This window comes from Accipiter gentilis, chromosome 2 (assembly GCF_929443795.1).
Source record: "Accipiter gentilis chromosome 2, bAccGen1.1, whole genome shotgun sequence".
NCBI classification, from domain to species: Eukaryota; Metazoa; Chordata; class Aves; order Accipitriformes; family Accipitridae; genus Astur; species Astur gentilis.
In genome coordinates this window covers 17368979-17394982 of record NC_064881.1, presented here as the reverse complement: position 1 = coordinate 17394982, position 26004 = coordinate 17368979, and the positions used below count along the sequence as shown (strand labels likewise).

Sequence of the window (26004 nt, the reverse complement as noted above, 5' to 3'; positions counted from 1 at the left end):
AAAAATAGCCACCCCTGCAGATTAAAATTTGTCTGCTGTGAGTTCTGTAAAGTTGTTTAAACTTGTTACTCAACCAATAAACTCATCCACAGTAACGAAGCAAAAATGAAGCCTAAATGTACTGAGTCCAGTCAGCCACCATACCAGCCTGCAAAGCAGCAGGAGGTGGCTCTGACCCCGACCGCTCTTGCCCCAGCCAGGCAGAGCAGGGTCCCCTGCGCTCCCCCTGCCAGCCCCCCGCACTCTAGGACCACAGTACCACCATCTCTCCAGAGCAAGTTCTCAGAAAGCTCTTACACATTGTGCAGTGCCGTGTATGCAACTGTTTCTTAGGGCAGTATGTGTCTGAGGTCATAAGAAATGAGGCAGGTGGGGAACAGAGAGTCGTGCTCTTTTTCAAGGCAGGAGATGCCAGTTTCTGGTTTTCACTGTGACAAAGGTAGTAGCAGCTGGGAGATGCCATCAGTATGTATACAGCAGGATGTATCTCTTGTCTTCAGCATGTTCCTACATCAAGTTTCTTTCAGTTCTGTGGCAAAACAAATAAGAACCTGGTAACTGCTTCCCACCAGCAGCACCACCCCACACTCTTGAACACCTTTTGAACAGTCCCTGTGCCAAAGACCGCTGGAGCAGATACGACGGTGAGTATGACAGGGATAAATGATGGTGGAGCTCCTTCTCCGACTTTCATGTAAGATGAAAAGTGTGTTGCATAGCAGTGTTAAGGAATATTTTCATATGGTTCTGATAGACTAAAATGCAGCAAATTCTTTAGCAATTCAAGTACAAATTCATGGAGTTATTTATTTTCGTAGCTATAGATCACTCTCACAGTCTTTGGATTGGCTGCTTCTCTAATGCAGTCACAGGCATCGATCTTAATTTTGAGATGTTCTGCTGCAGTTCTTTGCTTTTATAAATACTATCTCTTATTATAGGTATGGTACAAATTGTTCTTCCTGAACCAGTGTTTAAGACCAGAAATACCTTTTTGCAGGTTCACTGTTCCACACTAATAATTTGCAAATTATTACAGTAATCAACAAATGAAAGAGAAATATTTAGGATGGTAGTACCACAGTGACCCGAGTATTACAGAACTGCCCACTCTGTGTCCCCTAGGGCTCCTCTTGTCCATCCGTTGTCCCTCTGCCTCATATAACTCTCCAATGATTGGCTATTGTCTCCTGCTCTTTCTTGTTTAGGAGACAATTTGAGGAGCCTGTTGCTTATATATGAGCCCTTTCATGGTTTTAAGTCGGTTGGACCTGACTGACAGAAACAAATGTCACATTCCCAAGTGCTTTGCAAAGAAACCGGGATTTGCTCAGGTCCTCAGACCCAGCAGATTCTGTTTATCTGCTCTGGAATTTTCCTTTGTAAACATTATTTTTGAAGCGCTACTTCATTGGAGCCTTGACTGAAAACTTCTACTCCATCGGTGGTCTACAAGCACTTTTGTCACATACGCCTTACTGGGACCAGGGCTGTTTGTATAGGTAGCAAAGAAGCTACTGCTCTGTGAACATTCCTGGCATAATAGAGTTAGACCACTCATTCTTCAGTAGCTTTTACAAAAGAAATTCCTGGGCACAGCCAGGCACTTCTTTAACTTTGGGAGGAGCCAGCGTAGCAAGCCTTGAAGCCACAACTCCATTCCCTTTTGTTTGTTTTCTAGCCCCTACAGCAGCTGCTTATCCATTGTAATCCCTGAATTGATCCTGTCATTGCAGTTCAGGGAATCAGAAAAATATCTCATAGGGGAAAAGGATCACTTGGCTATAAATCTGATAGTTTACAGCTCCCTAGGCAAATGCTGAAAAAAGCTTCAGAGAACAAAAGCCCGTCTGAAAATTCAGTAAGAAAGCCTGTCAGCCCAAATGGAGCTATTCCTACTTTGTGGAAAGAAAGAATTAGCTCAGTAGCCAGGGCTCTGTGCATTTTACTTTGCATGTACAGCAAATATATCTACATAGCCAGATGCTTTAGTCATCAGTCCAGATTTTACCATAACTCACAGTTAGGATTCCAGTCAGATATGCATAGGATGTTTCAGGTACACAGGGAACATCAAGTGACAACAGAGGTTATTCATCAATATATCAGAGTATGTGTCTGTAAACCACTTTCCAGGCCCAAAAGGAAAATGTTGTTCCAGGCAAACTTTAGTAGGAAGATGCAAGATAGAACGGGAAAGCCCAGGTAGTGAGTGTATTGTTCTCACAACATGCAGAAAGGCTGGACTTTCTGAGATGGGAGGAATCTGCTTCCTCTTTTATTGGTGAGGAAGCCTGAGTCCGAGCTCAACAAAGTCATCAGCACAGCCCCGGTGGGAGTAGGATCAGACTCAGGGGTTACTATTCTGTTTCTCATGCAGTGCAGCAACAACTACAAAATGAAACAAGCCATAAATAGTTTAATAAGAAAAAAAATAGGGGTTGGGTTGGGTTTTTTTAGCAAGTCTGTTAAAGACTGTTTCACGTCTTTCAAATATACTTAGCCCAGTGGCATCTGTACTTGTAAGAATGGATATTCAATTACCATATAATTGTGTATGAGTTTTTCCTCAGTGACTCTCTTGAGGAATAGCCTACAAGTTCTTTTCTGCACTGTAGAGCCCAGTGTAAAATTATACCAGTGTAACTAGAGTGGCAAGATCATTACTGTGTTATAGTTCCATAAAGATCTGCAAAACTCAAACTTCAAGCTGTGCATTGTTCGCATTCTGTTCCTGCTAGTGTTACGGCTGCTGCAATCCCCTGAATCAATCCCAATTTATTGGCACAATTATTCTTACCAGCCCCACTGAAAAGCAAATAAATACTGAAAAGTTAGAGCCAATTAAATGTCTAGTGTGCTCAATCAGAAACTTAAATTACTTTGTACCAGCAACCAGGACTACTTTGTAGGTCCTTCTAGAAAGCACAGGGAATCCCACACTTAATTGCCCCCTGGACCATTTTGCTGCACATAAAGGGCAGCTGAAGGAGATCTGCAGTCAGGACTGTCAATTAAGTTCCTTAATTGGCAGGAGCAAGTGAGGATGAAATCAGTCCTGATCCTGAAAATACTTGCAAGGGTGAAGACATTAGAGAGCAGCAGTTTACTCTCTCCAGGTGAACTACAGCACAGCTATAATTATCCACCAGTGTCAGAGTCAACAGGAGTCATTCTTCCTTCATCCTTTCTTTGCAAAGGTACCAACAGAAGCCTAAAATTCTGTTGCGCACTACGTATGTGTGTGCGAGGGGTGTTTGTGTACATACATAGAGGTGTCTATGTTTCTTGTGTGTTACATGATGAAGCCTCTGATAGTCAGACCTCTGACAGCATCAGTGAGACTAGAGCAGTTTCTACTTCTATTCCCTACCTTCTGCTATCAGACTTCTAATTGAAAACATGAGTTTCAGGACCGGTTAGGGTGTTTATGTGTCTATACACGAGTACATGGATGTAAATGGAAAACCCATACATCCTGAGAGAGCCCGCGATAGGCTGATAGAGCCCATGAGCAAAGAGCATCGCTGCTTGCACTACTGACTGCACATTCCTTTATACAGGAGGCCCAGAAATGCCAAGCCATTTCAACTGATGGCATCATAAAAATAATTATGTTCTGAACTATACAGTTGACAGCATTTCTCAAAGAAAGCTGTTGATGGTGATGTTAAGGACAAGGCCAGCTTTGGCACATGTATTGCTGTATACAACTCAGTATAAAAACTGGAATTTCTAGGTCATAAAGCGTAACAAAATTACTGTCTTCATGGGGTGTAACACAGATAAACCATACAAACAATTTTGTCCAGACACTAAATGTAAATTATGACAGATTTATTCTAGTTATTTTCAATGACAAGCATCAGTCATCTCTTTTGATCAATACACGATCACAGACCTGATGAGAGTGCTAAGCGTCTTCTTTTCAGGCTAAATGGAAGAAGAAATTAAACACTTGTTTACGAAAGGGTAGTGAGGAATAACTGGAGGCTACTGCCTGAGAATATGACTTTAATTACAAAGTATGAGCCAGGCTAGGCCCTGTGGTCTAAAGAAGCTGGGGATTTCTTTCAGTGACTTGAATGAAAAAAAGGACTGTGGGATTTATGCAGCCATGAGTGTGTTCCTGGGGAAAAGCAAAGAGACTCCTTTCTTCTCAGGCTCCCTTTCCACAGGCACAGAATGAGCTGGAGGAAAACCTAGAACTAGTGAAGAAAAAAACTCCCTGCTCTGATTTCGGTCTTGGCGGGGCAACAGAGCTGTATGTACACCATTTGTGATATGTAGGATTATACCAATGAAATGTTTGTATTCTTGGAAAATTATTTGCATCATTTTTAATTTTGGAAGAAATTCTGAATTCTCTTAGCTCAACGCCCAAATCTTTTAAAAATATTTGTCCCTTTTCCTTGTGCTGACTTTTCATCACCATACTGACCAGAAGCTAGAGACAAGACTAATGAGTTCAGGGTTGCTGTAGCTTGGAAGGTGGCCAGGTAAGAGCTGATACATTTATACTCTTGAGCTGTCTTTAACACCTCAGTTTAAAGAGAAACTGCCTACAAGGAAACCCAAAGAGTGCTGGCTTTCCTAAGCACAAGTTGAATCCCAGGGACTTGCATGGGTGACGTTGAAAAAAGAATGTGCAGTCAAAAAAGAATACTTACTATGTAGTCACAATTAATAATCTCTTATACCTTCTTTGTTAAATAAAGCAATAATGTGTTTAAATCCTCTGGGAAAGGGAGCTGTCTGTATGCTTTTACATACCATTTCTTCTCATAGAAGGCAAGTCAGGATGCTTGTGCCTCCAGTGAGACTTTGGGAAAGAGCATTTGCTGGGCATCTGTGGAGCCACCACTGTCCCTGAGAACAGGTACCCGGAGTCACACCTTGCAGCAGCAGGTGCCAAGTAATTAGTCTTCAGGTCAAAAGTCTGAGCCTATGGAAAAATCCTGCCTGGGCTCTGCTTATTGTCCAGAGGCTTAAAACATCCCAAGATCCTCTAAAGGCAACCTGCTGCCTGACAGATAGGAAAAGATGTGCAAAGGAGAGAGTTCTGCAAAGGAGATGAGAATGTTTAGGTTTGCAGACATACTCTAAAGCATCTCTCTTTTCCTCTAGCCTCAAGATACCAGGTGAATTTTGAGGTTCAAATATTTGGCTGTGTGTTCAGAGGGTTCTGTAGGATTTCTGCATCTGTTCGTTTTGTAGCTGGAGAATCTTCCCCCCGCACCTAGCAAATCCCACCACCCACAAGTAAATGTCTTTTGGCACTGACTGGTACACTGTCCATAATACTATTTAATAGCTAATGTATAATGTGTGGGAATAACAACATCCATTGCAGATAGTAAAGAGGATAGGAGAAAATTAATATCACTACCACTTGGTAGCCAGCAGAGCCCAGCATGGAAATCCAAGGCATGCTTGCCAGAGGAATGATGCTGAAAGAAGAGTGATGGCTCCAATGGAGCCCTCAGTATTCATGGGAGATGCAGTGATGAAGTCTCCTAAAGTTGACAGTGAGTAAGGGATAGTTGGACTTGTTCAGTCCAAACATGCCTGCTCTGAAATTCATCTTCTATTTGTCAGCTTTCATGCGCTGTTTCCATGTCACGCCAAGGACAAGCTGAAAGTTGCAATATAAATAAGATGTCTGTTGGAGAAATGTGTTTCCTGTTACATGTTTTGTAAAGCAAATTCAGGTCATCAATTGAAGTGGTGCCCTGGACAGCACAGGTAACATCTCCCAGATGAGCACTGAATGCTTTGTTTACATTTCAAAGGATGAGAAGTGGGAGTCAAATGAAACCAAACTACCCAAATAGGGAATTGAGCTGAATTTGCATTCTAATGGGATTTTTTTTTGTCTCACTTCCAGGACAATACCAGCAATGAAATACTGCATTTTTGCCAGAAGAGGATAGTGGTGTGCAATATACCGCTGATTCATTAGTTAAAAGAAGATTGCTTCTGCTTTTGTTACTCCCTTGCAGCCAGTAATGCGAGGGACAATTAGAATACCTCAGAAATTAGAAAGCTCGGTGGTGTTGTATCCAATAGTGTCAATATTGGTTGGTTTATCCCCTCCACAATGATGGAGAAATGCACCAAAATTAATCCTGAGTAACTATAAAGAACAACAACAAGCTTCAGGTGTATCTCAATTTTTTTTTTTTTTTTTTTTTTCATTTTTGTAACTTCTCTTTCCAGTTTTGTGTGCTTAGATATTGCAGTTGGCCAGGAGACATTTCACTTCAGTTGCTCTTAGCTTGTGTATAACAATTTGTTGTTATTTTTATAAAGATGGCTCAAGCTGAGCTGATTGGTACACTGTTACTCCAAGAGCAACAAATGTACCTTCTGTGACGTGTATTTTTAGGGATAAATCTTAAAAGTCAAATACACTTTTCTAATTAACCATGTGTGAAATCAACCATGTTGAATTAGGGGGAAATTTCACTGGATGCCTATAGTTAATCAAAATATGAAAGATAGATAAACTAACAAACATAAGGTGTTAGCGCAGTGAGAGGATCTTTATTTATAAGCAGCATTTAGCACCATTTAATTCATGAGTTTGGCTTCTACTGACCATCTGTCATAGCTGCTGTCAGCTTCACAGGCCTTGTGAACTTTGCCAGTCCCGGTGTTAGACTTCAAAAGATGCTGTGCCCACTCACCACTGTCACACAGATCCATAGACCATATTGTGGCAGCATGAAACAAAGAGTGGATTTGGCAGGAATAGAAAAGGCTGCCCCTGTGTTTCAGTTTTTCTCCTTCCAAAGTAGCAGGCATTTAATTGGATTAACTGGACTGAAGTTGCTACTGCTTGAAGAAGTGGCATCAGATTCAGCATCAGATGCCTTCTTGGTAATCAGAATATTCTTATTTGGGGCCATTTGAGAAATGGTGGGAACTAAACCCCTGTTTTCTTCTCAAACAAGGTTCATATCAAGGTGAAATGCGTTAGATATTTCCAAAATCACTTGTATGGCATAGAAGTCAGGAGCTTTTAAAATCTAGATTATAAAAACCTTAGAAACCTGGAAAGCAAGTAAGGCAAGGACACTCGTGAGCTCTCTCCATGACTTTTATCAATGCAGCCTGGCACAGCTGATTGCAGAAGACTTCAAAAGATGTTTATCAAGTGTTAATTCTTTTTAAATTCTCTTTAAGAAATGTGGCGACATGGTAGTCCCTATCAATTCCCCTCTTTGTATTCAGTTCACAAACGTAACATATTTTTAAGGCCTGTGGAACTTGACATGTATATTTGTCACATTGACACAGAGGCTGTTGTTGAAACTCCTTTCCATACTCTCCTGTGACTACCCAGGAGCTCTGGGAAGAGGTTTGTTAACTTGTGTTCTCACCACTGTCCTCACACTGGTAGAGGAGGAACTGTTCTCACCTCTGTTGGAGAGTATGTGCATCTGTTGTTGGTGCAGCTGAGTAGTACAAAACCATTTTGCTACCAGGTGCAGAACACTGAGCTTCAAATCCCTGTTGCTTTCTTGAAAATTCATGTTCTGGGCTAAAGTTCCAAGTGTATTTCAGATTTGGCAACAAAAGAAAGTAAAAATGGACAAGAAGCATCCCTTAGGTGTGTGCAGATATAGATATCACATTAATAATGTGGTGTCATTTAGTTGCTATCGTTTTTTACAAGTTTGTAATCATTTTATTATCTTAATCCTGTTATTTTGGTGTCTCATGTAAAATCATTGGGTAGGTCACAGCTTCCTTCATAGTATTGGTGACCTTCTGTTTCTGACCTCTGATCTGCTTATTGTCAAGATAAAAACTTGGGTACGCTTTGCAAACCACACTGGTATATGCTATGTTTTCTACCTCTCTTTAGCGTTCTTTTCTTTTGCTGGCTTAGTGAACATAGAAAATACCTTGTGAAATAAAAGACTCATGGATTCCATAGGAGCTAATAAATAGGGAATGTATGGTAGTCTGAGGAGGCGCATGAAGCTGGAGGTAGCTTTTGTTTCGAGCTGTTTCAGGAGGCACATTCCTGAGACCCTTCTCTCTTCCCATTGGCAAATCTCCCATGAAAGTTGTGGTAAGCTGGATGTAATCATTCCTCAAAATCTTCGCCATTAGCATAGAGCTGGACCAGCCAATAGGGTTTTATTGTCTATACCATGCCTAGAGTGCTTGCCTACATAGCTTCAAGTGTCCCATCTCCTGGATTTCCCCACCTACACTGAATGCATATGAATTACAGGTTGGTTCCTGCACTACAGGTGGACCTGTGGCAGCCCAGCAGCCCCTTCCACATCGTTGAAGGTATGGTCACCGACGTGCGAGTACCCCAGAATACGTCCCGAAGTCTGCTGCCCTACCTCCAGCAAGCAAACATCCAGTACACGTAAGCCTGTGCTTCGCTTTCTCGGCCTCGCTCCGGAGATCTGGCCTCCAAGGCAGGTCTGCATCTGCCACACCAAGTGCACTTGAAAAATACATTCCACATCATAGCAATTAGACTGGCAGACAGCTAGACATTGCCAAGAAAACAACTGTTTTAATGGGAGAACAGAAAATCTCCCACAGGCAGGCAGTTTTAATTAAATGTCCTCCTTCGGAGTCAAGCTGAAGTGTTTTCAATGTATATGAAATCATATCTGTTAAGGGAGGGATGGTAATTACTAATTCTACAGCCTGCTTTGCCTCTGTATTTAACAGGAGCTAGGTTTGTTTACAAGTGTGCTGCAAACACAGAGGCAAACCTTCCTCATGAATTATAAAGGAATGTACTAGTTCTCTTATAACTTTCCATTCCTCATGACCCAACGCAAGTCAGACAGAACAAATACAAGCTAAGGATCACCTATCATTTATAGCGTTCCTTAAAAGCATTCAAGACAGAGTATACTTATCGTTTCATATTTATCAATATGATATACTAGACAAGAATAGTGTTGTTGTCGTTAAAGCCTTTTCAGTGAGATGCCCAAGTGTCTGAATAATCAACCGATGAGTTATTTGAATTCTGAAACTTTTGCTGAATAAAGCCCTATGTGAGGCTATTTATACTTACTTCTCAGTCAGAAAAGGATGGCACAAATCAAATTGTGTATTATATGTACTCTTATCAAAATTCCATTCTTATTATAACAATGGTCTCTTATTAATTTTTCATTCTAAAAATACAAAAACAAACATAAGGAAATTAATTACGCAGGCCCGGTGGCTGAAGTTCAGAGTGACTTTCATGTGGGTTCAACGCTGCTTCAGTTTTGTTTGTGTTTAAAAATGAGATTGGGATTTCTGTAATAGTTTTCCTGTTCTTACACAAAAAATATCCCCTAATTACTGTGCCCCAGCAGTTGTATTCACGTCTGCTGCTGTTCCTGCTCACAGTAATCACCTTTAATGAAATGACAGAAGGCCATTTTATATGTGTTATAAACACTCCCTGTACTTGAAGACCTTTACTTACTTTGCAGAGCAGAGTGTGCAAGGTCAAGAACTGCAGGAGTGAAGGGTTTCTGCAGTTTACCTGAAACAACGTGTTACAAATACTAGGACAACATTACATTAATTTTCCACAGGGAAAATTTCCTCTCTGGCATTTGACGCACAAGTTGTGTGCACTTAGAAGGAAGCTGGGCAGCATTTTGTCAGCTCCAGACTGCTGCTTTGCTCTCGCTCTTCATCTCCTCGCTGCCCATTTCGGACTCCTTGTCCGCTGGGTCCCAGCCATCAGAAGCAAAACCCTGCAAAGCCTCAGACAAGCATGCACTTTGTCCTGACAAGCCTCCTGACATCTGTAACTCCACAAGAGCCAGCAGGACTCGCCACGAGAGCAGCAACAGCTATAGTCGGGAAGCGGCAGGAGCGGGGCAGCCGGGCACAGCTGTGCCCACGGCGCAGCTGGGCTGGGGACCACAGCCCTGAGCTGAAGCGCGGCTCCACAGCCCAGGGGCTGAAGTGCCGGGCAAGGTTTCATACAGACCCTTTTCTCACGGCTGTTTTTCACAATATTTTTGGTTTATTTCATTTTTTGAGGCACCACTTGCAACTATTGCTACATCCCTTTTGGAACTGGAAAATCTGAGGCAAACACCATGTAAAACTTCAGCCGGACAGAGCGATGCTTGCCTAAATTATGACAAATTTCTAAAGACAGGAAGCATTAAGCAGCCCTAATAATGAGCAAGGTGACCAGCCCTTGCCTATAAGACAGGCTTATCTGTCCCAGTGTTTGACTTTATGATGAGAAGACGGTCATGAAAACAAGCTAGGCATCAGATAAACTCTTACTGCACCAAATTGCCTCGGTTGCAAGTTCTCTGGCAACCAAGCCACTTAGGTTGTATTCAGACCTCACGGACTTAAGAGCCTTTGTGTTATAAGCACACAGAGTACACAGTCATTTAAGCGTAAAGAAAGATTATCAAAACTCATTTGGAGTAGAGACACATAAACAATCAGGAGTTGCGAAGTTAAATTTATTATTATAAAAGTGAACAAAGAGAGCTTGATCCTGGTAGGTACTTACACTAATCAGAATTCAGCAAAGCAGGCAAGTATTTTTTTAACATATCAGATGTCCTAATGACTTGAATAAAACCACTGCTTTAATCTAACTACAGGCTTAAATGCTTTACAGTACTGGTCTTGGAGTGTAGAGCAATTTGCAAGTCAAGACTCTAAGCCCTTAGTTTGCCTAATGAAAGCTGCTGGTGTAGAACAATGTAATTCCTAATTATACAATTACTTCACTAATACATTTGAAGATGAGGATAACCTTTACTTTGATATCATATATAGATAGACCTATTATCTTTGAGGTATCTGCTGCACAGTTGAGTTAGGATCAGAGTGAATGCAGTTTCTTTCCATCTTTTTTCCAATCATTGCAGCTAATGCAATGATTCAAAAGGTTGAATGTGACCATCGTTTTACAGGAATGATGAATTAGTGGTATGGTGATTACACATTGCCATGCTTTAGGAGAAGGTGGTATACAAGGATGACTCTCAGTTTTACAGTGACGTTGTTACTGATGTCAGTGACAATATTCCCAGCTCCTGCCATGGTGTGATGGAAAGCATAGATGCTCCAACTTCTTCAATATAATTCTTTTTAGATGTCTTCTGTATTGTGTTTTTATATTTGTATCATTATTTGGTTTTGCCATAAAGCAGGAAACTTTTCAGCTTATACCACTGTTTCTGCATTTTGCTCTTACTGCAAAGAACCTCTCACTTTTTATGCAAGCATATTTAATTTTCACTTAGTATTTTTTCATGTTTTTCCTGAGTTATTTTAAAATAACTGGCAACAACTATTGCAGAGTAGATCATGTAAACAACAAACCACACTTAAGATTTTTTGGTTGTTTGTTGTTTGTTGTGTTTCAGACAGAAATATAATGCCACCAAGTTCTTCATTTTTTTGTTTTGCTTTTACAACTTGTAGGTATAAGTAAAGTTCCACGCTGGTACAATAACTCCCAAAAGAAAGTATGTGCATGTTTTTCTAAGCTTAAAAGGAGATATTTTTTTTTATGGTTTTGAAATCAGTTTTTGAAGATCCATGATCATGTAGTTTAACTGGATTACAAAAGAAGACAGCAAATGCTGCTCCATAAACAAGTGAAAGTGGCTTCTTCTTCACATTGGCTACGTTATTTACATCATTCTGTTTTATTCACTTAACAAGCTCATTGTGTTTTCTGAAGGCACTGTTACATTTCAAAGCAGCTGGAGTATTTATCTGGCAGCATATATTCAAATAAGCCTGAAGCACTCTATGGTCAAGAAATAACCTCGGGATGGTTTAACTCCTGCTATACTTCTTCTAAATGTGATTGTTGTTCTGCTTTAGCCTGTGTGTTCTATTAGTTTTTCAGCAATACCGCTGTCTTTTTTTACCTAGGATTCTCATATCAGACCTACAGAAAGCAATAGAAAACCAAATTGGGCTGAGGTCATATAGGAATCGAAGGTCCCTCTCTGGGTATAACTACGAAGTGTATCACTCCCTGGAAGAAGTACGTGAAAATTCATATGGTTCCTCTTATCCGCTACACTTTTGTTTTTAATAAGGCTAAGATTTCACTCTCTGTACAAGTTATGGTTACCTGTTCATCTTCAGCACTGTTCTGAATGTTTCTTCTTCAAAAATAGGCACCTTCTTGAAAACAGATGTTTTTTAATATTTATATTCAAGGCTTATCTTTACATGTAACTATTTTTGACAGCTTCTGAGTTTTGTTTTTAAAGTAGATCTTTTACTCTGATGGAATAAGAGATTTCAATGAGTGATTAGTCTCACTGAGTCACTTAAGTAAGCAACATGAGCAAATGCTTAAGTATTTGCACAAGAGGCCCAAAGACTTAAAAACACTTAGATACAAATTTATGTATAGGAATACTATTCTGGATGATAATGGGGTAAATAATTTCTGTTGATTTCGGTGTGCTCACATACATGGTTTCAAACTGCACCAAAACAAAGTCATGAGGTTGAGCGTGGAGGGTGCTGCACCTCAACAAGATCTGGTACCTGCGAAAAAAATATTGCAGGTAGCATTAAATCCTGCAGGTCAATCTGTTCGCCATTCTGTGTCCTGACAGGCAGACTGAGAGACCTTCTTTCTTCATTCCATTAATATTTAGTGGGAATGGCAGATTAGCCCCATCCCCAGATTTTCGATGGACAGCTAATGCATTCCAGTGGTGGCCAACATTAAAATGGGAAAAAAAATCCCATGTGACTGAAGGCTGCATCCAGCCACTGGCAATAGAGCTATGAGAGCCCAATGATGATTAAAGTGTGAAAACAAACCAACCAAAAAAAAAAAAAGCATAAAAAGAAAAAACTACAGGAAAATCCAAAAACATAAAGAGGACTGAGAGCTGAGATTAATAAATGTGTTACAGTGGCTTCCCATGAAATACAAAGATTGAAGTGACAATTTTATTTCTGTATTTGCAGATCCAGGGTTGGATGCATCATCTGAATAAAACTCATTCAGATCTTGTTCACATGTTCTCTGTTGGAACATCCTATGAAGGGAGACCACTGTTTGTACTCAAGGTAAAGATTAAATAATCATTAATCAGACTAAAATCTGGAATTGGGGACAGACATTTTGTTACTTATGTTATATCATGTACACTGGAGACGCAGGTTAACAGTGTTTCCTAAGGATGAGTTGCTAAGATCTAAGTATCTCTCTCAATGTCATCTTTAATGAAGAAAAAACATAAAAAGCTGGAAAACTAAAAGCCAAATCCTGTTTACTTGGATTGGATATGCATGGAGATAGATTACGGGACAAGTTCAATTAGCAGGATTTGGATTTAAGGGAATTGGAAAGTTTTGTGTTTACAGACAACTTGGAAAGCAGTTGTGCTGGAGAGGGGCCCCAGAGGACTCTGGACTCTTTCTCAGCATGTGCCACATACGCTTCCTCCTTTGCTACTGACAAAATTCCAGGGCTGTGCACTCTCAACTCACATTATTAGGACCACAAATTAGAGGGTGTCGGCAAGATGCAAAAAAAATTTTACTTTGATTGTACTTTCTTTTCACCTGCTGTTGCACAGTTCTGAAAATTTGATTCTGCATCAGGCTATTCATGTAGCATTGTTTTTCCTCACCCTGATCCATGTGATATCTAAGGATATCATTCCTCATAAAAGAGAAATTGACAGATCTCACTTTTCCAGTAATTTTTTTTCCCATAGGTCAGCTTCATTATCTTGGCATACCTGCATATCATTATCTTGGCCGTACCTTTGAAAACAATAAATTCATGTTCCTTTATATGAGGAAATTCAAAATGGTTTAGTGTTTCTAACATTCTAGTATTTTCTCATTATTGTGTTTCACTAATGTCATGAGACCTATTGATATTTCTATGAATTTTCACACTTCAAGTTAGGTAAAAGATCACGGCCCTACAAGAAAGCTGTCTGGATAGACTGTGGGATACATGCAAGAGAGTGGATTGGCCCTGCCTTTTGCCAGTGGTTTGTGAAAGAAGTAAGTGTTTAACGATTTACAGTCATGCAGTTCCTTCAGTTTAATAAACATTGAGTTTTTGCTATAACTGATCTAACATATTATTAATAAGAAAAATAACTAGTTATTATACTGGGGTTTTATATTTTTTATTTGTAGAACACTTAAGTGCTTGATAAACGAAGCTGGTAGTGACAGCCAGACACAGCTAGGCACAGGACAAAAATATGCTGGCACATACTGGCAGAGATATGAAGTAGGATTTTATTCCAAGACCTAAAAATGTGAAGATTGTAGTTCTGGTAACAGTCCAGGTAAATCAGTGCCAGTGTGTACTTGCCTCACATCAGTTCAGCAATATCTTTGCTTTAAGGACTTAGATTAAGACATTTCTCTTGTGTGTAATTCCATAGGAACAGTAAGCCAATATCATGGAATCTTAGAATAGAATCATAGAATCATTCATGTTGGAAAAGACCCTTAAGATCATCAAGTCCAACTGTTAACCTCACACTGCCAAGTCCACCACTAAACCATGTCCCCAAGTGCCACATCTACACGTCTTTTGAATACCTCCAGGGATGGTGACTCAACCACTTCCCTAGGCAGCCTGTTCCAATGCTTGATAACCCTTTTGGTGAAGAAATGTTTCCTAATATCCAATCTAAACCTCCGCTCGTGCAACTTGAGGCCATTTCCTCTCGTCCTTTCACTTGTTACTTGGGAGAAGAGACCGACACCCACCTTGCTACAACCTTCTTTCAGGTAGTTGTAGAGAGTGATAAAGTCTCACCTCAGCCTCCCTATTGTCACCATCATTAGACTCTAGATGATCAAAACACTCCCTAACATACAGGGCTACCCCCCTGCCTCTCCTTCCTTGCCTATCCCTGTGGAAGAGTTTATGGCCATCCATTGCAGCACTCCAGTTGTGCGAGTCATCCCACCATGTTTCCGTGATGGCAACCATATCGTAGTTTTCCTGGTGCACAATGGCTTCCAGCTCCTCCTGTTTGTTGCCTATTCTGCGTGCACTGGTGTAGATGCACTTCAGTTGGGCTACTGATCCCGCCACCTTTTTTTGGGGGGGAGAAGCCCTGATTCCTACCTGACCATTCTCAGGCACTTCTGTGTTTTCTAACACATCAATAACCCTTGCATCTTTGCTGCCACATGGACCTCCGTCCCTTACCTCCACTGAGACAGCAGACCAAAGGACCTCGCTAACACACCGTCCCTCAAACACTGGCATGCTGCCCCCAGGCTTGTCTCTAGACAAGTGTGTTCATCCCAGGGCTAACTTGGTTGTATCCCTTCCCCCCTTCAAATCTAGTTTAAAGCTCTTTCACTGAGCCCTGCTAACTCCTGTGCAAAGATCCTTTTACCCCCTTTGAGACAGGTGTACCCTGTCTGTTGCCAGCAGGCCTGGTGTCATGTAAATCGACCCATGATCAAAAGAACCAAAATTCTGCTGGTGACACCAGGCTCAGAGCCAGGTATTGATCTGGTGGCTCTTCTTCATAGACAGATTTCACCCAAAATGATAGACTTCATATTCTCTGAATATCAAGTGGTTCCTCCAATGTTTCTCTGATCCTATCTTACTGGATTTATACTCCCTTTATCTTTGATATCTAGGGTTTAGCCTTCATATCCATCCATTTGCCACTCTTCCAGTACCTCTTTTCTTTTCTTTTTTTTATATCAGCATTTAATCTCTTCTACTTTGGGATTCATTTCAGATGCATGATGTGTTTGCAGGATTTTGACATTTCCCCTTAGCCAACAAACTTTTGTTCAAGATGGGATATTACCTGCATAGTGGAGGCTACCTTGCAATGCAATTTACAGAAGTCAAAGAAGGCTTAAAAAAAACCCCAACGCATGTGCTTTGAGTATTTTCCATACCATTTTTTTCACAAAATAAGGGGTGCAACTTTCTTTTGCAAAGGTCTTCCTATAAACACACAGTTTTCTCACTTCTCTTCCGCCCCATCACTGTGGAATTCTACAATGTATTAATACCTCCTCTGATTTAAAGGATCTGCCTTTGATTTTCTGGGATCTCTCAACTCAGCAGAAAGATCCTGACCCTATAAGTCCCTTCATGAGAGTAAACTTCTGCATCATCAACACCCTAATGCATTAGCTGAGATGATCATATAAGCATGTGTGGCCTTCCCTCAGAAGTCACAGCAGTATATAAGGCAAGTACAGAAATAACGGGGCCACTACAACTTGGGTGAGCCCGTCAGCATGGCTGCAGATGCATGGATAGACTAAACCAGATCCAGGAGCTGATCTCCAAAGTTCAGTGTGCAATGATGGTGTGTCTTCTTATTAGGACTTCTGTTAGTGTAAAGATGAACAAACTTGCAACTATTTCTGAGCAGCTTTCCTACGCAGGAGAACACGCTACAGTAAGGAAGGAAGATGTTTGGGACAGACAGGCACTGGTGGGAAAGCCTATTTCTCAAGTATATCTTCCTTACCAAGGTTTTCCCATAAAGCACTATACAATGTGGCAGCAAGGTAAAAATCACAAGGTTTCTCTGTAGCGCTTATGGCAGAATATAGGCTGTGTATGTGTATATAAAAACCTTCTGGCTGTTACTTGAGATCCTTGGAGAGTAGCTTGCTAGTAAGACTGTTTCGCTAACTATGTAAAAGCATTTTCCTAGATTAAAGAATGTTTCTGTGGAGTTCCTTGAGACTACAAGAATGTAGCACCTTTGTGTGCCCATCTCAGTCGTGCATTGCCTTTGTTCACAAATGACATATATTTTCTTCTTTCCTTAGAGTAGTATTTCAACCCAGCATTAAAGCAAAAAGCATCAGGATAAGAATACATTATGCTCACAGTCTCCATCATTATATATTAAAAATGACTGGGAGAGGAGGAGAGGCAAGATGATTAGATTGTTTGGTTTAGGATATTGCTTTTCTCATTAAATGAATTAGACATTTTTAGCAAGAACTCTAGGAAAACTGAAGGCCTCTCCATGCTTCAAACTCTGCAATTCTCTTTTGCTGGCAAACTCCTCCCTTAAGCACCTCTTCAGCCCAGCAGCCCACTTTCCATCCTCCCTGGCGCTTACAGGCAGTTCTGAGAAAGGGCAGTCAGCTTGGAAACAGATTTTTCCTGGCATGTTTGTTGACTCTAAGGAATAGCACCACAAGCCCATTGATTTAAGGCAAGCAAAAAGAAATGTTGGATTTATGTGATGTTAGCTTCTTTTCTAGCAGGAACAGCATACGCACATCCCTTTACTGTGCAGGCAGCCTGAAATATTTTATTGAGCTTTCACTTCACCCTGTGATCTCTGTCACTTGTTTTTATTGAGGTATCTGTACTCCTGTGTACAACCAGGCTTTTCAAGTCATTTAGCTTAGAAAGCAACCTCTATGTGTGAATGTCACTTAACATTCAGGCTCAAGACCGGGTGCTGCAAACTTCACCAGATATTACCATCCAGCTTGGGAACACTCAGTATCTTGCTTGTGCCTCTGGAATCAGCATCTCCTGAGTGCCACTGAATTTGCTGCAAGCAGCAGGAGACGCCATCTCCCATAGGGTATGGTCAGCGGCTCCCCGCTTTCTGCAGAGCATCTGGAGTTGTTCAGCTGAGCAGGACCCAGCTCCCGTCTATCTAGAAATGCAAAGCAGACTCAGGCAGATCAGACTTGGGAAGTGAGGGTGTGAGGCTAGAGCGTGGGAAGGCAAGAGGCTGCCTGCTATGCAGGCTTGTTCTGTATTTGGGCAAATACAATAGTTAGAGAAAAAGAACATATGAACTAGAGAAAAACGGAGAAAGATATAGAAGTTAAAGATTAAAAACAGAAAGAGAACGCACAGGAAAGGGTTTTGCATTATGGGATAATATAATTGAAAGTACAAAACCAGCCTACTCACATTTTGAAACAAACAAAAGGAGAGCGAAGCCTATTGTTTGGTTTGGGGGGTTGGGTTTTTTGTTTGGGGTTTTTTGTGGTTTTTTTTATTATAATCTACTCCAGCATGAGCTTTAGCCTTGGCTCTGTATTCCATAGGTCTGGTGTTAATAACGTCAGTGTTTGTTTCTGCAGAAGGCATCCCTGAATGCCTGTAGTCTCTCAGCTAAAGATAATCAGATGTTCTACCAGATTTAGCAATACTGGTGGCCTCTGACAAACCCTACCTCATGGTCATTGAATTTCAAGTCAAGAAATGGGACGCCCTGCGCACACAGGATCAGAGCTTTAGGTACCAGCTAATGAGCCACAGAGAAGCGTCTGTGCCGGTATTGTAGTAGAATACCAGTTAGTTTACAGTGGAGTTCCACCCAACTTCAAGCCTTACTCAGCTGGAAAGAGGTGGAAAAAGGCCCTGAGAGTGGACATATTAAGAGACCTGTGGTGGAGCAGGGAAGCAAGAGGAACTGTACAAGGAAACAGAAATGATTACATGTGGACTACATTGAAGGCAACCTGCAAAGATAAATTAATTTAATGTAACCCAGAATTTGTGTTCACAGCAAAAGATTTAGGGGAAAAAAAAAAAAGGAAAAAGTTTTATTAGCCTAGATTTTTAAAAAGACCACACAGGATCTAATCATACACTAAAATGTATTGGTAAATATTACAAGCTGGAAAGAAAGGGACTCTGTTATGTGTTATTACTTTGTAGAAAGCAGTAGGCTTTAGAAACAAAATTTGTTTATCAGACATAACATGTCTTTATCCAAAATTAAATAGCCCTCATAGAAACAAAGAAGCAAAACCTATAGACATTTGCAAAGTACAATTACATACGTATATGTGTTAAATAAGAACATTTAACTCTTCTTCATTGGGTGTGCAGTTGTGAGAGGAGAAGCAGAATTCAGATATCAAATTATCCAGACCTCAAATTTAGCATTTTGCCATTGTTTTAAAAATCTGAAATATGGTTCACAGGCTGCTATTCAAATTAACATCAAAACTAGATTCTGTTTCGGTTTTAGTGGAAGCAGATGAGGATTCCCATTACATCTGGTTTGACTTTCTTCACTCTAGTAGATGCTGCCATTTGATCCATGTCAATGGTGTATAACCTTGAAATGTCATTCATACAACATTTTCAGAAAACAACACACAAGAGATGTGACTTTAAGATGCACAATTCTTTGTTTCTGATGCAGGAATTTGTATTTCTAGATTAGAAACTACAAGAAATGTAATTAAAAACCTTCAAGAAGGAAGCAGTGATTGTAATTCTTGACAAAATGTTCTAACAATCCAATGGCAACTGTAAGGGGAACATCCATTAAGATCAAGTGCATCCCGCTAAGGGAGCAGCCTCACTGAGGCCTCGAATGAAGGTCCAAATAGCCTTACACTTTGGAAACAAAGTAAACTACACCATTACCCTCTTTTCCCATCCTCAAATGTGGGCCTTTTTAGGAAAAAAGGAAAATTAACATGTGTTGACAGGTTTCAGTATATCTGCATCTCAAATGTGAACTGCAGCATGCTCTTCCATAGGCTCCCTAGGCTCTTATATTTTTCAAATGTTTAAATCTTGAGGACTTTCCTCAAAATAGTATTATTATTCTTTGAATGTGTGTCAGCTTACATTGCATTGCGCATAGCCACTTTTCTTTAATGTGAGACAGTTGTGGGTATTTTTCCTGGATGAGCAGTGCTACCGTCTGCTTCTTCTGGGACAGAACCTAGCCAATATCTAAAGTCTTTGCTGAAAAAATGTTCAGAATTACTTCTGAGCTTTCTGGATTTGATCAAGGTGACTTGATAAGTTTAGTTTGGGCATTGACCTTGCTAGACTATCCATGAATGTTCCCTCACCCCTATCCACAGGCCCACTGGAAAGGAGCTGTACAGTAGAGGAATCCAAATCTGCACCTCTGAAGCCCTGCTCATCGTGCAGCACTGTATCATCCTTTAAAGATGGGCCATAATAGCTGTCTCATCTCAGAAGAATCCCAAATCTGAAAAGAATATCAGTATGCTCTGTATACTTTAATTTGTGAGATGAGTGGTTGAAAGTCCAAATTCTGAAATGTGGGTGTTCTATGATCCCAATTATATGAGTTCCCAAATTATTCAAGATGATGTGTTTGTGCTTCATTGTGCACCCAGGGAGCAGAGAGGTGACCCCAGGAAAAGAAGTTAGAGGCTGTGGGCCTTTTTTTAAATGCTGACTTTGGTATTGATTGCTGCCAAAACCAGGCCTGAATCCTGTCTTTTCACTCCATAATAAGGAGCTAAGAGAGACACACAGACTGTCCAAGATGCAAAATGGCAACACCTGCCCCCATTATTCTAAGCTTGAGACTGATTTATGAGTCACCTTGTGGATGCATATGGGATGCATACTGCCAATTAGCCAGCTATTAGGCTTGTGGACCTGGCCCCAGAGATCAGTCTTTACTAGGAATTTTGCAGGAATTTAGGACCTCAGCTTCTTCCTCAGGAATGTTTATGAAGTGCTTGGCTGTAAAGACAGGATACCTAAAATAACACCACATACACATATATAGAACTGAATAAGGACAACAGTGCAATCAGACACAGGTCCAAGCAGGAGACACAGACAGCGTCGGTGTTAAAAAGGGTTGGCTCTTCTTCTGCGCCATGCAGGCTATGTGGTCAGAAGGCCATAAAGCTGTAAGTATCCCTACTTTAAGATCTGCTGAAAGCCGGTGTAGCACTTATACTCATTCTGCAAAATTCCATAGTCTGTGTCCTGATGGACAAAACATCTGCAATATGCTGCATCAACAGTCAGAGCAGCTCTCAGTCATTCATTCCAGTGCTGAAGTCCACACTGTCAGGAAAACAGCTTCACATTATGGATGATATCTGGGTCTTGCTGAACTCCATCAAAACCGGTAATCCTTTAGGAGTCAGAAAATTTATTTCCCCTTGCTATCCATAACTACCAGAGCCTCAAAATACTGGCTGATTATGAAATTCAGATACCAGTTTTTCACCCACTTCAGAAATAGTCTGATCTTGGGAGTCTGTAAGATAATTATGTGAAGCAACACACTTATGTTTGTTAAAGATTATATGCTTGACCTAACACTTGTCAACAGACTTAAGTCTTTTGAACAGGTACAGCTGAAATGCCATGTTCCCACAATGCAGGATTTCAGACTCATATTAATTTAAAGGATGCTCCTTACACCTGTATTTAGTTATTCTTTGAGACAACGTAGTTAGTTCACTCCCTATGATAGGCTTTCCAGCTCCATTTTTGGAGTTCTCCAAGCAGAAGTTTTGAACCATAGAGGAAAGAAAGCAAGGACCTGATTGCCTCTCCCTATATTTATGCCACATTTATGCCACTCCTGTTCCTGGGGACAGATACACAACTGTTCCTAACATGTCTTTGACTGCTGGCTCAGAGAGACCTGAAGAGCTTTTGAAATCATTTGAAATATTCCAAAGTAAATCAGAAGCATGCAAGGCCAAAACAAATGCTGTACCTGTAGCTTTTTCCTTTCACCTTTTAGCTGGATACATTTCTTCTTTCCAAGGTCTGTTCCCTTCAGCTAAAGCTCTTCAGCTGATGTTAGTTTGACTTGACATTTTTTGTTACTCTTCAAACCATCGCATCTTCTTGCTCTGTGAAATCTTCCTATCTGTTTTTTCCTCCTGTTCATCAATTTTTAGTACACCCTTGTTTTAGGAAGGCCAGAAGTTTCTAAGGGCTGTACCTTGGCCCCCTGCAGCCTCCTTCACAGCTGCCAGTGATGATGCCACTGTGAAGACTGGGCCTTTTTCACCTTGAAGGACCAGTCACCTGGTGACAGATCTCTCCACAAATGCTCTGCAGCTCTTTCATTAAATGCAATGCAATCATTGGAGCTTAATTTTTATTGTTTGCCGGACTCTAGTCTCCCCAGCTGCCTAACCTCAGAAAAACAATCAACTTCTCTGAGTGGTCCCTATATATCCATTATCTGGAGGAAAAATCCATCTGTTTTATCCTGCAGCATCTATTTGAAACACTCAGCCTTACTTATCTTTAGCTAACTCATTCTTCTCTGTCAGGGCTTCTGCCTGAAGCACTATTTGTTTTCCCTCCATCAGAGAGATCACCTCTTCCAGCCTCTTCACTCAGTACTTCATTCATCAGCCTTTCAACAGCAAGAACTGCTGGTACAAATGCAGAATCTGTTTTATCTTCGTGATTTTTTTCATTCTCCAAATGCTGTTCCGGCCATTTGAAGTTGCTGTGCAGTAATGACACCTGTGTGTGTGTAGTTTCTGCTTCTACTCAACATCCCCCTCCACTCCACAGCTGGTTCAGTTCTGAATGAGTTCAGTTATTTTGGCAGCCATCTTATATCCCACTTCACTCTGAGGATCTGCACCTCTCCAACACGTCCTCGCTACTGAAAACAGAGATTACTAATGTGCACCACTTCTAAGGGAAAGGAAAATAAAGTAGCAGTGAACACTACCAAGAAGAGTTTCCCGAACAGGGCCCTCAGTTGTGATGCTTTTTCTTTTAATGGAAAAAAACCAAGCCAATGCCAAAAACATGGAGTGCAGTACCATAGAATCACCACGACGAGGCATGTGATGCATTGCTTTAAAAACAGCTGTGGCAAACCATTTTTAAACTGTGCCGTATTTCTTTCTCTTTTGGTCCATGGTGGATTTTCCCAGGTTCTATTCAACAGTAAGACAGTTAGACAAGGTGCTTTCCTTTGCTGTGATATCTTCATGATGGCAAAAAAAACAGTTAAAATGGTTTTTAGTTTTCCAAATGAAGTACTGCATTATTTCTCTTGTGCACTTTCAGCTACCCAGCTGCATCCTTCTGCCTACCCATGATCTTATGAAGGTAAAAATTACTTTCATTTTGCTTGCAGCTATTCATTTTTCACAATGTGCATACGTCTTGATAAAATGAAGGTAACCCTGCAGCTGTGTTGTGCCTATAGTAGGAATTCTTCAATGACACTTGCTAGTGCAAACTCCTATGTAAGTATTAATCACTAGGACATTCAAATTCTACCCTGTGAAGGCTTTTAAGCTGTTGGTATGTTCTTCTTTAAGGCATGAAGATAATTCACATTGTTCTTCCAACATATTACTTGCCCTAGAGAAAAAAATCTTCTTTATATTTTAGCAGTCCACTCCTGTATGATGATGCTGAGTAATTAGGGCCTCAGTGAAACTATTGATATGCAGAAACACTACTGAGCATGAGAAAGAACTGTGAAAAAATTCTGTGTTGGACAATGTAGTTGTTCCAGAAATGGACTTGCAAGCAATAGTTTGCATCTTAATTATCTAACTGTGTCTCAACAATGTAATTAAACAATGTATTCAAGTGAGTTCTGTTGGTTTGCCCTCAATATGTACTACCCTGGACCAACATAACTAGGTCGTAAAAGTCAAGAACTACATTTTTCTGTGGTAGACATCTTGGGGGAGTCTCCACCAACTTGGTGGGCCTTAATTTCATACAGTTACTAGTAGAGACATTTGTGTTGCCCCTTTCAGAGTATTTACAGTGCTTTAGAATAACTCAGGCCTTTCCTTTCTCTGCTAGACAGTCCTCAACTTATTTGGGACCTATGAGGTGTTTTTATGTGGTACCTCTCAGAATGGAACCAAGAAATTGTGTCTCCTATTTCCACTAAGAACTGAGTAATTATGCAGCTTCTTCCCCACAAGATCCTGCATTTGCTTGGGTGGTCCCAGCCTTGCACAAGCTTCTTGGAACTGCTGTTTGTTTCTCTAACATGTCAATCATGCCATCATCCCTCTGCCTCTTTTCTGCTTCAGCGACTTCTCCATTTGCATCCTTAAGTAGCAGCATAAGCAAGGCTTTGGGATCCTGCAGGTCCTTCTTTTCACACTCTTTTTATGGGCTCTCTTCTGAGTGTTGCAGAGTAGTTGCAGCACACTCATCTTTCTCAGTTGTTGTTGCTGGGTTCCTACTGTGGGAAATGCTCCCAAAGAAGAAGGAAGATCTTGCTTGGTGTTAAAAAAAAAATAAATCAGACACAGCTCAAGCTTCAGCCTTGAAAATTTGACCCTTTTTGTTTGTATCTTAGCCTTAATAATGGGCTTACCACTCTGCTTGTGATTTGAGTCCCAAAGCAGGACACTAGCAGTAAAAGGGAAAATGAAGGTAAAAAGAGGTACTGCTTCCAAGTACAGAGACAGAGCTAACTACTAACTTGCCAGGCTGATAAAGCGGCAATGAAGGCCTGAATGGCAGATAGTGTCACCCTGCTAAAGTGTAAGAAGTACAGAAAATAGTAAAACATTGTGTGTTACTGTCAGAAAGGATGTTTTAACTGATATCTTAATAATGGCATGGAAGAGTTAATCCTGTTTGTTGGAAGCATTTTTTTGCAATTTCTGGTAGAACAGCAAAGGAGTCAATTCCCTATGCTAAAATAGCAACTGTTTAATTCAGTGTGACTGTTTAATTCAAAACCAGAAACAGCAAAAGCTGCTTGTTACCTTAAATTTAATAATAATTAATTGTGGGACAGCAAATTGTTATTAAGCTCAACTGCAATTTCAGAGTTTCTCTCAACCCTGTCTCCTTGCTTTGTCCTTCTCAGTCAATCCCCTTACTTTATAAAAAGCCCAACTGCATCCTAAATCCATTTTAAACTCTTGCCTTTTATTGCCTTGGCAGTTTACGATATAGCTCTTTTGTTCACTTCATCCCCCAAATTAAATTTCCTATGGACCAGATCCTCAGCCAGTCTAAGCTGGCATAGCTCTATCAACAACCACCACTCTGCTGATCCAGATGATCAAGCTCCCTCCTATTAATCATTGGTCCTTTCCCCCATCCCCCAGGCAGATTGCTTGCATGGTGTTGGCAGGGTTCCTGTATCATCTGTTCATTCACTAATAACACTATTCAGCATTTATTGGGCCAGTCTGGCTCTCTGTGCATTCGGCAGCAAAGCTGCTATTGATTGCATGATGGGGAAGCAGAATCAAGCCATGTAAAGTCACGTTACTTTGTATTCTGAGCGCTCTGTGCAAACTACAATGCAGTTAATTCACTAATGGTTTATATTCATCTTGCTTGTGTCATAGTGAAGAGAAAATATTTCTACTCTGTCGGGGGCGGGAGGGGGTGGTTTGCATGGTTGTTTTTCAGAGGATTTGAGTCATGTCACAAAAGGCAAATTTTGGGCTTTGCTCCAGCAAGGATACACCTTAGTAACTGTGAAGTACATTGCCAAAGGCCTCCCTGTTAAGGGAGGTAAGATTATACAGCCTGTGTTGCCTGATTACATGTATCAAATAAAATTGCCAGATAAAAATAGTATGAAGGACAAAATATTTTCAGGAGAATGAGTGAATATCATCTCACTTACACCAGGTTACACCATCTACACTCTTACTTGCCATGAAGAAGAAAGCTGCACCAGGTCCATTACATTTTTAACGAAATGCTACTCTAAAAGGGTAACCAAATTGTTAAGATAAAGCATATATGCTTTAAAGAACAGAATTGAATGATTGACATAATTGGCTCTAAATCAACTTTAAGACTTAAAATTTTGAAGAGTATTACGGTGGACTATAATGCTTTCTAAAGTCTCTCCTAGTATTTTGTCACTGACAGCAGGCATTAAAATAACACGGAGAAGCTTTAAAAAACGTAAGGGTGCTCGGCATTTTGAAGTTTATGTTTTGGTACGGTTATTAATTGGTGTTGCTTTTACCTAGCAAGAAAAATGTATTCTTCACAGGATTTAAAACATATTGAACATTAAAAAGTCTTTATTAAAATATTTTCATTATGTCACTATTTGCAAATTTGGAAAGGTTCTGAAAAATTTGCAAAGCTCATCCATGCAATTTTTAGGGAGTGTATTACCTTAAATTAATTCATTATCTGTAGTTATTTTAAGGAGATGATTTTAAAAGTGTTTTAAAGAGTTTATTCTTAAGTATTGCAGTTTAAAAGACAGTAGTTACACTACAGTGTAACAAAATGCATAATTACAGATGAAACTGACAGCA

The 26004-nt window shown here is 40.4% G+C and overlaps 1 protein-coding gene and 1 long non-coding RNA gene across 2 annotated transcripts in view; one reads left to right on the top strand and one right to left on the bottom strand.

Annotated features, from left to right (window-relative positions):
* CPA6 (carboxypeptidase A6) overlaps window positions 1–26004 on the top strand; it is a 45974-nt gene that overhangs the window by 5005 nt on the left and 14965 nt on the right. Inside the window, exons 2-5 of the mRNA XM_049828626.1 lie at window positions 8268–8392; window positions 11908–12022; window positions 12970–13071; window positions 13918–14022. Coding sequence (XP_049684583.1) covers window positions 8313–8392; window positions 11908–12022; window positions 12970–13071; window positions 13918–14022 — 402 coding nt within the window. The 5' untranslated portion in view covers window positions 8268–8312. The remainder of the gene's footprint in view (window positions 1–8267; window positions 8393–11907; window positions 12023–12969; window positions 13072–13917; window positions 14023–26004) is intronic.
* Window positions 21895–26004, bottom strand: part of LOC126050590 (uncharacterized) — a 31994-nt gene continuing 27884 nt past the window's right edge. The window contains exon 3 of the long non-coding RNA XR_007509599.1: window positions 21895–23095. This is a non-coding gene — a long non-coding RNA (uncharacterized LOC126050590). The remainder of the gene's footprint in view (window positions 23096–26004) is intronic.